This window comes from Erythrolamprus reginae, chromosome 6, assembly GCF_031021105.1.
Source record: "Erythrolamprus reginae isolate rEryReg1 chromosome 6, rEryReg1.hap1, whole genome shotgun sequence".
In the NCBI taxonomy this organism is placed as follows: domain Eukaryota; kingdom Metazoa; phylum Chordata; class Lepidosauria; order Squamata; family Dipsadidae; genus Erythrolamprus; species Erythrolamprus reginae.
In genome coordinates, this window is record NC_091955.1 from 75,367,632 (window position 1) to 75,383,444 (window position 15,813).

At 40.4% G+C, this 15,813-nt stretch overlaps 1 protein-coding gene across 1 annotated transcript in view; it reads left to right on the top strand.

The window, feature by feature from the left end:
* Positions 1-1,045: 1,045 nt before the first annotated feature.
* GNPTAB (N-acetylglucosamine-1-phosphate transferase subunits alpha and beta) overlaps positions 1,046-15,813 on the top strand; it is a 58,459-nt gene continuing 43,691 nt past the window's right edge. The window contains exons 1-4 of the mRNA XM_070756288.1: positions 1,046-1,321; positions 5,349-5,434; positions 13,573-13,692; positions 14,341-14,382. Coding sequence (XP_070612389.1) covers positions 1,205-1,321; positions 5,349-5,434; positions 13,573-13,692; positions 14,341-14,382 — 365 coding nt within the window. The 5' untranslated portion in view covers positions 1,046-1,204. The remainder of the gene's footprint in view (positions 1,322-5,348; positions 5,435-13,572; positions 13,693-14,340; positions 14,383-15,813) is intronic.

Below are 15,813 nucleotides of genomic sequence, written 5' to 3' on the forward strand. Positions count from 1 at the left end.
ATTAAGTAATATATATAAAGATTGAAAGTAAGAAAGAAGAGAAGTAGAAGGAAAGGAGAGAAAATATATATGAGATAAGGAGAGACAATTGGACAGGGGACGATAGGCACATCAGTGCACTTATGTACGCCCCTTACTGGCCTCTTAGGAACCTGGAGAGGTCAATCGTGGAGAGTCTTAGGGAGAAATGTTGGGGGCTGGGGGCTGACACCACTGAGTCCGGCAATGAGTTCCACGCTTCGACAACTCGATTGTTAAAGTCATATTTTTTACAGTCAAGTTTGGAGCGGTTAATATTAAGTTTGAATCTGTTGCGTGCTCTTGTGTTGTTGCTGTTGAAGCTGAAGTAGTCGTTGACCGGAAGGACATTGCAGCATATGATCTTGTGCTTCCCCAAAGCACATGAATAGCAGATACGATATATGAGATATAGGAGAGACAATAGGACAGGGGACGGGAGGCACGCTAGTGCGCTTATGCACGCCCCTTACTGACCTCTGAGGAATCTGGAGAGGTCAACTGTGGATACTCTAAGGGTAAAATGTTGGGGGCTAGGGAGTCCGATAATGAGTTCAACGCTTCGACAACTCGATTACTAAAGGCCTATTTTTTACAGTCCAATTTGGAGCGGTTCATATTAAGCTGGTATCTGTTGTGTTCTCTTGTGTTGTTGTGGTTGAAGCTGAAGTAGTTGACAGGCAGGACGTTGCAGCATAGGATTTTTTGGGCAATACAGTACTTAGATATCATGTTTAAGTTGTAAGCTTTCTAGACCCAGGATAGCGAGTCTAGTTTCGTAGGGTATTCTGAGTATCTTTGGAGATTTTCGAGGGTTCTTTCACCTTGAACAAAATAGCCTTACGTGGCCCCGAGGTGGCGAAAAAAAAACACCACCTCAAAGAGCGCCTATTTTTCTTTCCCTCCCAATCACGAGGCGAGAGGCCGAGGCTCCTGACAGAAAAACACATGACGGGATTTGCGGCGACGGGCCAAACCGACACCCCTCCCTCCTCCCTCCCTCCCGCCATGAGCAAATCCTTTCCCCGCCCCCTTGTGGGCGGCGCCCGGCTGCCGGAAGCCTCCTTGCGATGTGCCGGGGACGAGACTCGGGCGGCTGCAATAAGGAATCGGCGCCGGCTGCCGATTTGCGCGGAGGGCGTGCACGGGTGGCCTGCGCGAGGGGGGTGATGGTGCCCGGCGGGCCATGCTGCTGAAGCTCCTGCAGAGGCAGACCTACACCTGTCTGTCCCACCGCTATGGGCCCTGCCTTTGCCTCGGAGGCATCGTCCTCCTGATCGTCTCCGCCCTCCAGTTCGGCGAGGTAAGGCGCGCTGCCCGGGGTTTGCAAAGCGTCCCAGCGAGGAGCTTCCCTTTGCCCGCGATCCTGTCTTCCTTCGTTCTTTACGGCGGCCTTCCGTCTCCCTCGAGCGATCTTTCTTCTTTCGGGCCTCCCCCGTTTCGTGCTTTGGTTCCCCCCGTGCATTTCAGCCCGGGCGTCTCTGGGCCCTTTGAAGGGTTTCGAGGGTTCTTTCACCTTGAACAAAATAGCCTTAAGTGGCCCCGAGGTGGTTTCCTCTTCTTCTCTTATAAGAACGAGGCAAAGCTCCTGCTGCCAACTTTTTTTTCCCCCTTGCGCCGGGCTTGCTTGAAGCTCGGGAGCTTCTCTTCCGCGCTGGCGTCCTTGTCTTTATTTATTGTTTTATTTATTTGTCAATCAAGTATAGGATAGTAGTTTATATCAGCGTTTGCCAACCTTGGCAACTTGAAGATATCTGGACTTTAACTCCCAGAATTCCCCAGCCAGCATTTGCTGGCTGGGGAATTCTGGGAGTTGAAGTCCAGATATCTTCAAGTTGCCAAGGTTGGCAAACACTGGTTTATATAAACACAACATAAGTGCACCTTTGTGCCTACGTTCCTGTCCTAATGTCTTTTTATCTTTTTTATCTCTACTTTATACTTATATTACTTTATACTTATATTATACTACTTATATTATATTATACTATTTATATTATATTATATTACACTACTTTATACTTTTATTATATCTTCAACAGTTGACCTCTCCCCATTTCCAATAGAACATAAGTGCACTAGCGTGCCTCCCGTCCCCTGTCCTATTGTCTCTCCTATATCTCATATATCGTATCTACTATTCTATTCTATTCTTCTTATACTACTCTCATAATATTCTTCTGTTCTCTAATTGATATATTCTATTCCTAAATTTTCACTTCTATTCTTTCTCTTAATATATTTTACTCGAGTATAACCTCTATAACCTTCATTGTGTATTATTGTGCATTGGGCTAACTAACTAAATAAATAAATAAATAAATAAATAAATAAATAAATAAATAAATAAAGTTAAGCATACTACAATACAATACCATATTTGTATAAACAAACAAACAAACAAACAAACAAATAAATAAAATAGAAAATAATGATAAAAGAAGACAATGGGACAGTAGAGCAGGGACGGTAGGCACGGTGGTGTGCTTATGCCCGCCCCTTACAGACCTCTCAGAAATGGGGAGAGGTCAACTGTTGAAGATTTTTGGTCCAGTTTTTCTGTAACGTTAAAAACAAAAATTACTTCCCTACAAATATCACTGCCTTCACTTGATTGCATTAATAGCAATAGCATTTAATTTAATTTATTCGATTTCTATGTGGCCCAATCCCAATGGGACTCAGGGCAGTTTACAACAATATAAAAATAATAAATAAGTCAAATGCAGTAATCCCTCGCTACTTCGCGGTTCATTTTTCACGGATTCGCTACTTCATAGGTTTTCAAAGGGGGTTAAATCCATTAAAATTTTAAATCCATTAAAAATTCATAAAAGTCTTCTACAGTACTACTTATTAAAGAAACTGGTAGGATATAACATGTTGTGCAAGCTGAGAAACATTATAGAATGACTGTTTAATGCGAAGGGTGGGTTTTAAAAGTCCAAATACGCGTTAAATACATAAAAAACCATCTTTCCTCGACTTCACAGAAATTCATTTTTCACAGGTGGTCTTGGAATGCATCCCCCACGAAAAATGAGGGATCCCTGTATAGAATACTGGAAAATATTAACACCCGTTATAAAACCCAATAAAATATCCAGCCACACAGATGTCCATACCAAACACTCACTTATATTTATGTTTCGACATATACACTGATTCGTTGTGCTTTTACAGCCTTCTCTAAGCGGTTTAGGGAGTCAGCCTATCACCCCCAACAATCTGGATGCTCATTTCATCCACCTCGGAAGGATAGAAGGCTGAGTCAACTTTGAGCCTGGTGAGATTCAATCTGCCAAACTGTTGGCATCTGGTGATCAGCAGAAGTAGCCTGCAGGACTGCACTCTAACCACTGTTCAGTAACTAGAAGACAGATAAATATAAACCAAGCTGGAAATTAGCTATTTAGAAATTGTCAGGGATTAAAATACTGCAGATTCTGGAGAACTGGTAGCGGAAATTTTGAGTAGTTTGCAGAACCAGCAAATTCCACCTCTGGCTGACCCCAGAGTGGGGTGGGAATGGAGATTTTGCAATATCCTTCCCCCAGAAGAGTGGAGGAAATAGAGATTTTGCAGTACCCTTCCCCTGCCACGCCTAGATTTCACCACTGGAAATTATGGTATGTGGTAATGAAAAAGGCCATATCCCAACTTTCTGATAGAGGAGGTTGATTAAAGAAGATTAGCTTGTAAAATTCTTAAAGTAGCCTCACGTGAGTTGTTTCCCCTTAAATGAATGGAGGCGAATGGGTGAAAGGTTGAAGGATTTCTGCAAAGGGCAAAGCAAACTCTCTCCCTCTGTTCCTCTCATGACCATGGAAACGGATAGTTAGCTAGTTATTATCAAAGGACATTGTGGTTTATAGATAAGCTCCAGGTCATGTTGAGCACCATACTGGATGCTTAGCAGCTTTCATCTGCTGATCACAGAGTCAGTAAACTCCCCTAGTGCTTTATATTATAGTAATCTTTATTTTGTAGATCATATGGGGTCTTGCTATAGAATATACAGGTTGTTTCAGAATCCATTAATAGGGGTTTGCAGGGGTGGTAAATCAGGACAAATACAACCTGGACCCTGTAAGGCAAACCACATGACATATGTACATATTTATTTATTGGATTTGTATGCCGCCCCTCTCCAGAGACTCGGGGCGGCTAACAGTGACAATAAAACAGTGTACAATAGTAATTTGGTATCGATGATTAAAAATCTATTAATATAAAAACCAAACATACATACATACATACCATGCATAGAATTGTAAAGGCCTAGGGGGAAAGAGGATCTCAATTCCCCCATGCCTGGCGGCAGAGGTGGGTTTTAAGTTGTTTACGAAAGGCAAGGAGGGTGGGGGCAGTTCTAATCTCTGGGGGGAGTTGGTTCCAGAGGGCCGTGGCTGCCACAGAGAAGGCTCTTCCCCTGGGTCCCGCTAGGCGACATTGCTTAGTTGACGGGACCCAGAGCAGATCCACTCTGTGGGACCTAACTGGTCGCTGGGATTCGTGCAGCAGAAGGTGGTCCCTGAGGTAATGTGGTCCGGTGCCATGAAGGGCTTTATAGGTCATAACCAACACTTTGAATTGTGACCGGAAACTGATCGGCAACCAATGCAGACTGCGGAGTGTTGGTATAACATGGGCATATTTGGGAAAGCCCATGATTGCTCTCGCAGCTACCTTCTGCACGATCTGAAGTTTCCGAACATTTTTCAAAGGTAGCCCCATGTAGAGAGCGTTACAGTAGTCAAGCTTATATCTTATCTGATGTCAGAACATAAGAACAAAAGGCCAAGACTTATGTTACGATATGTTTTTTTTTTTGACATTGTAGTTTGAACCGTTTAACAATTCTTTGAATTCTAGTTGTCGATAAAGACTTCATAGGATTGGAGACTTGAGTAATTTTACAATCCTATGGTAATTCTATGTTGAAATTATTGGTGGGATAAAGGTATGTGGCAAACTGGATGGTAGAATATAAAAATAAAAAGACACAACATTTTTCTCTACTGGAGTCTTACCAGTCCTTTTGTATATATTGCTGGAAAAAGAATTATACCCATGATTCAGTTTAGGATCTTTAATAATAAAGCTTAATAAACTTGATAAATTTGACTATATTAGAGGAGGATTTTCAGAAAAAAACAATTAGTTTATTCTGCTTTATAAAGTATAACATTTTATCTTGTTTAAATAAAAAGTTAAGAAAGTGTAGACTTAAACCTTGTCCTTTCCATTTCCATCTAGAAGTTATTTTAGTTTTAAAATCCATGTCAGTTCAATTGCTTTAGAATATAATCTTAAATATTCTTCCACAGGTTGTATTGGAGTGGAGCAGGGACCAGTATCATGTCCTGTTTGACTCTTACAGGGATAACGTGGCTGGGAAATCATTTCAAAACAGGTGAGCCTCACATCCGGAAAGGCATTGCTTCCTTCATTGTGCAGGAAATGCAGATATTAGTGTTTGTTCAAGAGGCAGGCTGGTCTAGTGCCAGGGGTCTACAACCCAGAGCTCTGGAGCCACATGTGGCTCTTTCATCCCTCTGCTGTGGCTCCCTGCCACTCAAAACATGTGTCACAACTGCTAATGCACAACATCCATCAGCATGTGATTTCTTGAGCTCTTTGATCATAGTGGGTTGCAGCCAGTATGCCCAGGATCAGAGTTCCAGTGGTGGAAATGGAGATGCGCATGCATCGCTGTGTGCCCAATGCATGCACATGAATGCACATGTGGGATTTCGCTTCCGCACATGCGCAGCAAGTGAAATCTCACACAAGGATGCTCTCATGTGTGAGATTTTGCTGATTTTTGGCATTTTTCGCTTCTGTGCATGTGTCTTTGCACGAGATTTCACTTGCTGCGCATGTGCAGAAGCGAAATCTCAATGATCCTGGAAGGTGTACCGGTAGTGGCTGGTAAGTGGAACCCTCACCTATCTTTCACCCATCTTTTTTTCCTGGAGTTCAAAATGTTTAATAAACTTTTATATTTTTATTTATGTAGCAGTTCATTAATTATATCAATGCAACACACTGTAGTTTTCTTATACATAGCACAAAGGTAAAAAAAACAATGTATGCAGTGTTATCTTAATTTTAGATGTCAAAAGGTTTTTGTGGCTCCCGGTGTTTTTTTTTTCTGTGGGAAACATGTCCAAATGGCTCTTTGTGTGTTTAAGGTTGCCGACCCCTGGTCTAGTGGTTAAGGCACCAGGTGAGAAATTTAGCGACCATGAGTGAGTTACCTTGGACCAGTCCTTCTCTCTCAGCATAGGAAGAAAGCAATGGCAAAGGATATCTGAAAAATTGTTTCAGAGACAATCTTTGAGAGTCAGCACAGAGTCAAAAGGACACACACAAAAAGGAGAAATTGCAAACTATTTCTTCTGCATTGTTTTTCCTCTCCCCTTTCCTTAAGTCATAAATTCACTGTGCAAACTGAAGAAAAGTATAAATTGTCTGTACAAATTGAAGAAAAGGATGTTCTTTTAAAACCACGTATTGTTGTATCTGATACAAATGTTATATACAAATGTTTGGTAATTTTTTTTCTTTGAAATAGTTTAGTTGTTAAAAATGATAGTACAGAAGAAACAATATTGCTGCAATTTCTCCAGATTCTTGGAAGTGAAGATAAATGTTTTCATTAAAAAAAATAACATAATATGATACTTTGTAAATAGAAGTGATGTACATATGAATATATAGTATCTGTTATAGAAACAGTCTTTCAGCATGGAATCTTAGATGCCTTTAATCTTAGACCCCATGACTTGGTTCAAAACCCAACCAACTGTTATCAAAGAAATGTTTCCTGTGTCACTTAGTTGTTATATTCTTGTCTTGGTTGATTAGCCGTGGTCAGTTAATCCACTTTTCAATGTTTAAACAGTTAAATGTAGAAGTTGGGTTTGTACATACTAGGCTGAAATGTGATTGATTTATTTGTAGCTTAGTGCGTTTTACAAAGAACTAAAGGTTCCTGGCATTTTCAGAGATCTGGAAATAGGCAATAGCTTCTCCAAAAACATGATACCTTAAGAATAGCTCTGATTTGGTGTATTGGTAGCCATTAAATGTAGAACAAAATACAGCTCTATTTGCAAGATATCTTACATCAAGTACAGGGGCAGGTTGGCTCAGAGACTAAGACACTGAGCTTGTCGATCGAAAGGTCGGCAGTTCAGAAGTTCGAATCCCTAGTATTATGTAACGGGGTGAGCTCATGTTACTTATCCCAGTTTCCGCCAACTTGCTGTTTGAAAGCAGTTCGAAAGTAAAAAAATGCAAGTAGAAAAATAGGGACCACCTTTGGTGGGAAGGTAAAAGCGTTCCGTGCGCCTTCGGTGTTTAGTTATGCCAGCCCCATGACCACAGAGATGTCTTCAGGCAGCGCTGGCTCTTCGGCTTTAAAATGGAGATGAGCACTGCCCCCTAGAGTCAGGGAGGACTAGCACATACGTGCCAGGGGAACCTTTACCTTTACATCAAAAGTAAGAAAGTAAGTTTGGATCCTTGCTTAGGCAGGAACAAGTTTGTTTGTTTGTTTGTTTGTTTGTTTGTTTGTTCGTTTGTTCGTTCATTCATTCATTCATTCATTCATTCATTTATTTGACTTCTATGCTGCCCAATCCCGAAAGACTCAGGGTGGCTTACAACAGCGGTATAAGTACAATAAGAATAAATACAAAACAGTAAAAGAAGTCGAACAGTTAACTAAGGTTAAAACATAACAAACTAAAAAACCCCATAAAAAGTTATTATATAAAAAAAGTTCTGATTTAGCCTGATTCCATTCATCTGGACATCACCATTTTCTTGTTTTTAACCCTCTGCGCATGCCCAAAGCCTTCTGCACATGGAGGGTGAAAAAGTATGTGCGACGGTGGTGCACGTATGCAAAGCATGTGCTTCCGAACGAGTAGGGCAGTTAAGTAGATTTCACCGCTGAACTATATATGAATATTCAGTTGTTTGTACTGCTATTCATGCTCTTTAAAATCCAACATGGATTTTATTTGCAAGATTTTGGAAGAAAGAACAGCCGAAAAATGCTCCTAATGTTAAAATATTTTTATTTAATAATTGTGTGTAATTTGTGGTAGATGCGGTTCTGATTCACACAGATGAATCACATTGCCTCTGATGTGAATTCACGTTCTAAGTAAGCATAAATAGATTTTTTTCCCCTTTGTGTTATTGGCCATTTATAATTTTTAATAATCATAAGAAGGATGAAGATACTTGCTCAGTGTTGCTGCAAAATCTCTTAAATTCCACTTTACTAAACATACTTTATTTCACTACTGCAATGTTATGAACAAATGCTGGAATTCCACTTGAGGTAATTGACCAAGGTATAGTCTTGATGTGATGGTCCCAATTTTTAAAAAGTTGAACAAAATTTGCTAAGAAGTAGTCTAGATTCCTCTTTGGACTTGAGGTCAAGTTGCAATGAGACATTTGGGATCATTTTTAGCTGATTCCATGTGAGCATTCTTACTCCCTTACACACACACACACACACACACACACACAATCTATGAAGCAACATGAGAACTAAATTGGACATCCAATTATGAGGACACTGCCATACTTCTGTTGCAGCTTTACTTGTAATTACATAGGCTATGTTTATTTCTGTTCTGTCATGTTCTTATATGCTAAATAACAATAATGGTTGTATAGTAGTTCCTCTACATAAGAACGCCTCTACTTAAGAACTTTTCTAGATAAGAACCGGATGTTCAAGATTTTTTTGCCTCTTCTTAAGAACCATTTTCTACTTAAGAACCTGAGGCCGGAAAAATTTCCCAGGAAATTTGAGAGCAGCACAAAGGCCCAGCCAGTTTCATGCCATTCCCCCTTTACTCCTGGCCATCTTGGGCTTTTCTGGGCTGCCACTTAAGGAAGCTTTGGCAGTCCAGAGCGAACAAAGCATTTTCCTTTCTCTGGGCGCTTGGAGAGGGAATAAACCTCTGCCAGCGCCCAGGGAAAAGAAACGCTCCCTTTGCTCTGGACAGCCAAGGAGTCACCACAGTGAAGGAAAGGCACCGGCTATAAAGCGAGGGGAGAGGGGAGCCTTTCAGCATGGGAAAGAAGAGATAGCAGCAGCAACAGCAGCCAGTGTATGGGAGGCAGTGTATGCAAGGCAGCCTTGCATCAGGTTGGAGGTGGGTGCTCCTCCTCGCCACGTCAGAGTCCCTCTTTTTTTTTTAAGCCTTAACGTTTTGGATTCACCTCACCTTCCTTCGGCAGCGACTCTCCCCCTCCTCCTCTTCTTCCTCTTCCTCCTCCCACCCAAATCCCGAGCTTATTTGTTTGTTTGTTTGTTTGTTTGTTTATTTATTTATTTATTTATTTATTTATTTATTTATTTATTTATTTATTTATTTATTTATTTATTTATTTATTAGATTTGTATGCTGTCCCTCTCCGTAGACTCTTTATTTCTTTCCTAATGGGTTTGCACACATTATTTGCTTTTACATTGATTCCTATGGGTAAAATTGCTTCTACTTAAGAACGTTTCCAGTTAAGAACTTGGTCATGGAACGAATTAAGTTCTTAAGTAGAGGTAGTACTGTCCAGCTTTCAAACTATTAAAATTTATAAATGGGAAGACTTCTATATATCAGCGTATGATTGAATTTATGATTGAATTTATACATGGTATGCTTGTGTGTGTGTATGTTAGTATAGGTTTTTTTTAAAACTTTTAATATTTTAATTAATTGGATTATGTATCGGATTGTTTTTCACTTGTTGTGAGCCGCCCCGAGTCTTCGGAGAGGGGCGGCATACAAATCCAAATAATAAATAATAAATAAATAAACTATATACAGTACAAGCTTCTGTGGAATATTGTAGGACATGATAGAGTTGTTGTGGTGCAATACTGTTAGAATGCAGTACTGCAGGCTACTTCTGCTGATTGCCGGCTGCCTGCAATTTGGCAGTTCGAATCTCACCAGGCTCGAGGTTGACTCAGCCTTTCATTCTTCTGAGGACGGTAAAATAAAGATCGAGATTGTAAATGAATTAGAGAGGGCTGTAATACTATGAAGCAATATATAAGTCTAAGTGGTATTGCCGTTGCTTACTAAAAACTGATTTTATGGAAAACTTTGTCTATCGTACATCCAAATTGAGACCATGAGAATTTCTAACAATACCAATGACTTTCAGGGTTCCCAATAAATATACTAGTAAAGCTCATCAAGTTTTTTCAGTTTTTTAAAAACATGCCAAGCCTTTGGAGTGTCCTTTCCTTCTGTTCTGCTTACACTCAATTGATAAGAGATTTGGGTTTACTGGGATGAGTGTTACCACATATAACACATTTTTGCACCGGGCCTATGTTCAAATTTTTTTATTGATTTATATTATTATTATTATTATTATTATTATTATTATTATTATTATTATTATTATTAGATTTTTTACAATATAAATATACACACAACATAAAACAAGTGTTTGTGAATTGTACCCACCACCCGACAAACATTCATACCCCACCACCAAATCGGGGGTGTTTCTTGTATAAACCATTTATATATGTTCTTATTCAGAGCAGTTATGAGTTCTTGGGATAAAATACACAGCAGCTGTGTTACTAACATATCAATTTAAGTGATTCATTTAACAGCTGTAGCAAAAAAGGTTGTAAAATGGGGTAAACCTCATATAATAAATTTCTCATTTAACAGAAATTTTGGCCTCAATTATGTTGTAAGTTGCTACTAGTAGAATAATAATAAGGATTTATAACTTTGCCTAGCATTTGGGTCATAAGTATCTACTAGTCTCTACACAGGCCAGATAATTAAAAGTAAGTAGTAGCAAATTGTTTTGGATCTTTAGAATAGACTGGCTATTTCAAGGATTAGACAATAACATTAATAAACAATACCTATCCTTCCTAATTAAAAGAACAAGTCCATTGAAACTCTGGAGAAGGTGCAGAAAAGAGCAACCAAAATGATCAGGGGACTAGAAACCAAGACTTATGAAGAGAGACTGCGGGAACTGGGCATGGATAGCCTAGAGAAAAGGAGGGCCAGAGCGGACATGATAGCAGTCTACAGGTATACGAGGGGTTGCCACAGAGAGGAGGGGATCACTTTATTCTCCAGGGCACCGGAGGGCCGGACGAGGAACAACGGCTGGAAACTGACCAAGGAGAGATTCAACATGGAGATAAGGAGGAACTTCCTGACGATCAGAGCAATCAACCAGTGGAACAACCTACCAGCGGACGTTGTGAACTCCAATACTCTGGACATTTTTAAGAGGAAACTAGACTGCCATTTGCCTGGAATGCTATAGGGTTCCTGCTTAGGCAGGGGATTGGACTTGATGACCCGCATGGTCCCTTCCAACTCTAACAATAAATAAATAAATAAATAAATAAATAAAATAAAGTACAGGTATCTACTCTGTTTCCCTGAAAATAAGACAGCGTCTCATATTAATTTTTGCTCCCAAAGATGTGCTACATCTTATTTTCAGGGGATGTCTTTTTTTTTTCAATGAAGAAAAAATGTAGCTTAGAGGGAACAGTGTCGCAGATGCATGTATTATATCGTATACATCTTTCTGATCCGTTCCAAGAATTGACATGTCAATTCTTGATCCGAAGGACGCAACAGACCACCCACCGTATTTAAAACTAAGGTATATGGTAGGGTGAGATCCTGCTGCAGCAAAAACGCATCCAAACACACAGCCACATGTTGGATGCGTGTTGGATGTGTTTGAAATCTGATTGATGCAGCATTTTGGGATGCAATTTATGGACAGCAGTGTTCAGGAATGCTGCGAAATGAAATGTCTCCTACATCTTACTTCCGGGGGATGCCTTATATTAGTCAATTCTACGAAACTTCTCCTGTGTCTTACTTTTGGGGGGGGTGATTTATTTTCGGGGAAACAGGGTAAAAATATAAAGATATTAGGGAGCAGATTATTAAGAATATTTTTTTTTAAAAAAAACAACTATATTTTTATCTGATCGAGGAACTGATCTTCGGAGAGGGGCGGCATACAAATCTAATAAATAAATAAATAAACTATCACAATTAGGCAAAGGTTTTGTTCTTAATTCCTGACGAAGAAGCTCTGTAGGTAACTTTTATTCATAATTGGTCATCAGAAGAATAAAATGGAGAAATGAATCAGTGGAACGTTATATTGTATCATGAGATGTTGAGGCATATTGAGTTTTATCTTTATTCCTTTTTATCCCATTCCGACCTCCTTTGTGGTCATTCTACAGTTAATTGAAACAGTGAGTACTTGGTTGTTGGCAAAGTAGCAGAATCATTGAGATCAGGTTGACTCTTTGGCTTTTTAAATATTAACAATTTCTTTGAATGCAAAAGGCCGCGGATGCATTGTTTTCTTTCACGCAAGCGTTTCTGGAATGATTCCCATTACAGAAGAAAATCACACCAATCATTTATTAAAGGCAGTTTAGATTACTAAATGCTTGATGCCTGCCAGCTTCGGAACTTGATGGCATAGTGGAAAGTTTCATTATAACAAACCTTATGGTGTTCAGTGACAGGAATTGGAAAGTTTAACCTTCTTTCGGCTGTCGCGAGGGAGGCGTTTGCCCGGGTTCGCCTGGTGCACCAGTTGCAGCCCTATTTGGATAGGGAGTCTTTGCTCACGGTCACTCATGCCCTTATCACCTCGAGGTTCGACTACTGCAATGCTCTCTACATGGGGCTACCTCTGAAGAGTGTTCGGAAACTTCAACTTATCCAAAATGCAGCCGCGCGAGCAGTCTTGGGCCTTCCAAGAAATGCCCATATCTCACCATCACTCTGCGGACTGCATTGGCTACCGATCAGTTTCCGGGCACAATTCAAAGTGTAGGTTATGACTATAAAGCCCTACATGGCACAGGGCCAGATTATCTCCGAGACCGCCTTCTGCCACACGAATCCCAGTGACCGGTGAGGTCCCACAGAGTTGGCCTCCTTAGGGTCCCGTCGACCAAACAATGTTGGTTGGCGGGACCTAGGGGAAGAGCTTTCTCTGTGGGAGCCCTCTGGAATCAACTCTCCCCAAAGATTCACACTGCCCCCTCCCTCCTTGCCTTCCGAAAGAGCTTAAAAACTCACCTTTGCCGCCAGGCTTGGGACTCTTAGATCTTCCCCTGACCACTGAATGCCTTAAGTATGATTGCTAAATGTTTGGTTAATAAGTTAATTTTTTAGGTTAATCTTCTCTTTCTAATTGTTTTTAATATTGTAGTAATAATTGGATTATATTACTGTTCTTTTTTTATATATGCTGTGAGCCGCCCCGAGTCCTCGGAGAAGGGCGGCATACAAATCCAATTAAATAAATTAAATAACCTAATGATGTTAATGTGTCAAATGTATTAAATCCCTTATCATTTGCAACTCGTGTATTCTAGTATTTGAAGAAAAACTTAATTTGTATAGCACTATATAATTCTTCACAATGAAATCCTGGATAGACTAGGTTTTTTTAAAAAAATGTTTTTCAATTATTTCTAAGGCTTTGTTTACCTATGCCTATTGATGTGGTGTATACCTGGGTGAATGGTACTGATGTTGAATTGATGAGGGAACTGCAACAAGTGAGGAAACAGATGGAAGAAGAACAGAGAACAATAAGGTATGGATTTTGCTCTTTGTTAAACCATTAAAAAAAGGTTGTTTCCTAATGAGGTACTTTTGTTTAGAACAAGGGTCTCCAACCTTGGCAACTTTAAGCCTGGAGGACTTCCACTCCCAGAATCCCCTAGCCAGCTTGCTGGGGGATTCTGGGAGTTGATTCCTCCCGGCTTAAAGTTGCTGAGGTTGGAGACCCCTGGTTTAGAAAATACTAATGACCAAAACTATTAACAAAAAAAAGGCCACCCTATAGAGATTTTGTTGCTTTTCAAGAAAGAGAACATTTTATGTGCATAGTGCATATATATATGTAGTACATACAGTGGTACCTCGACATACGAGTTTAATTCGTTCTAGACCCGAGCTCGTAAGTCGATCAACTCGCATCTCGAACGAATGCCTTTAGACTTTGTTTTTCGCGCCGAGATAACCGGAAGCAAGGAGATTCTTGCGCCACCTAGCGGAAGCTCGGCTCGTATCCCGAATTTGAGCTCGGGTGTCGAACAGAAATTTCGCTCGCGTCGCAGCTCGTAACTTGGAATACTCGCATGTGGAGCAGCTCGTATCTAGAGGTACTACTGTACATTCGTAATGTAAACGTGTAATAGATTAGAAATGTGTAATTGTTTTATGTTTACTTGTTCTTTAGGGAATTTCTTGGAAAGAATGTCACTGAGCCAACAAAGAAAAGGTAAAAAAATAAGTATTTCAGAGTTATGTTTTCTGTTTTCCATATTTCACACTGGAGCTCAGTTATGACAAATTTTAAATGAGCAAAGTACATAATATTTAACCTTAATAAAAATCAAGACAAGAGAATATTATAGGAAAATGTGTAAATTTTCTCCAGTGTCCAATAATAAATATCTAATGTATTGAAGTAACCATATGGATATTCTGTGTTAGGTTCTGATTATTATGACCCAAGTCTTATAAAGTATATGTCACTCTCCTTGTGACTATATAGCAGTGATGGCAAACCTTTTTTTTCCTTGGGTGCCAAAAGAGTGGGTGAGTGCGCTATCACGCATGCGCGAGTGCCCACATCCATAGTTCAATGCTTGGGGAGGGCGAAAACAGCTTCCCCAACCCACTGGAGGCCCTCTGGAGGCCGTAAATGGCCTGTTCCCAACTTCTGGTGGACCCAGTAGGCTCGTGTTTCGCCCTCCCCAGGCTCCAAAGGCTTCCCTGGAACTGGGGGAGGGTAAAAATGCCCCCCTTCCCCCCGGAGGCTCACAGAGCTTCTGTGTGATCCAAAAATCAGCTGGCCAGCACACACACGCATGCTGGAGCTGAGCTAGGGCAACAGCTCACATGCCAGCAGATATGGCTCCATGTGTCACCTGTGGCACCCGTGTCATAGGTTCGCCATCACTGCTATATAGCAATAGCTAAAGCACCTAGAGTTACACACCACTTTGCAGCCCTCTCTAAGCAGTTTACAGAACTGTCCCCAACAATCTGTGTCCTCCTTTTACCCACCTCGGAAAGAAGGAAGGCTGAGTCAACCTTGAGCCTGGTGAAACTCAGACTGTCAAATTGCAGTCCGTCAGCAGAAGTAGCCTGAAGTACTGCACTCTAACCACTGAACCACCACGGCTCAAGTGCTGCATAAGTATACATATACCACATTTCCCTGAAAATAAGACCCTATCTTATCATTTTTGAACCCTGAAATATTGCCATGCACTCAAAAGCCTGAATAGGCTTATTATCAGGGGATGTCTTATTTTGGAGAAAACGGTACTATATAAGTCATCTTAGAGCAGTAGTCTCCAACCTTTCTTGGCTTGCCAGCCTGGTGGGGGATCAGAGGGGATTATTTATTTATTTATTTATTTATTTATTTATTTATCTATTTATTTATTTATTTATTTATTTATCAGATTTGTATGCCGCCCCTCTCCGCAGACTCGGGGCGGCTCACAGCAATAGTAATACAATGTAAACAAATCTAATATTTAAGTTAATTTAAAAAAACCCAATTTAGAAACCAATCATACACACTAGCATACCATGCATAAATTTTATAAACCTAGGGGGAGAGAAAGTGTCAATTCCCCCATGCCTGACGACAGAGGTGGGTTTTAAGGAGCTTACAAAGGAGCTTGTTTATTCTATG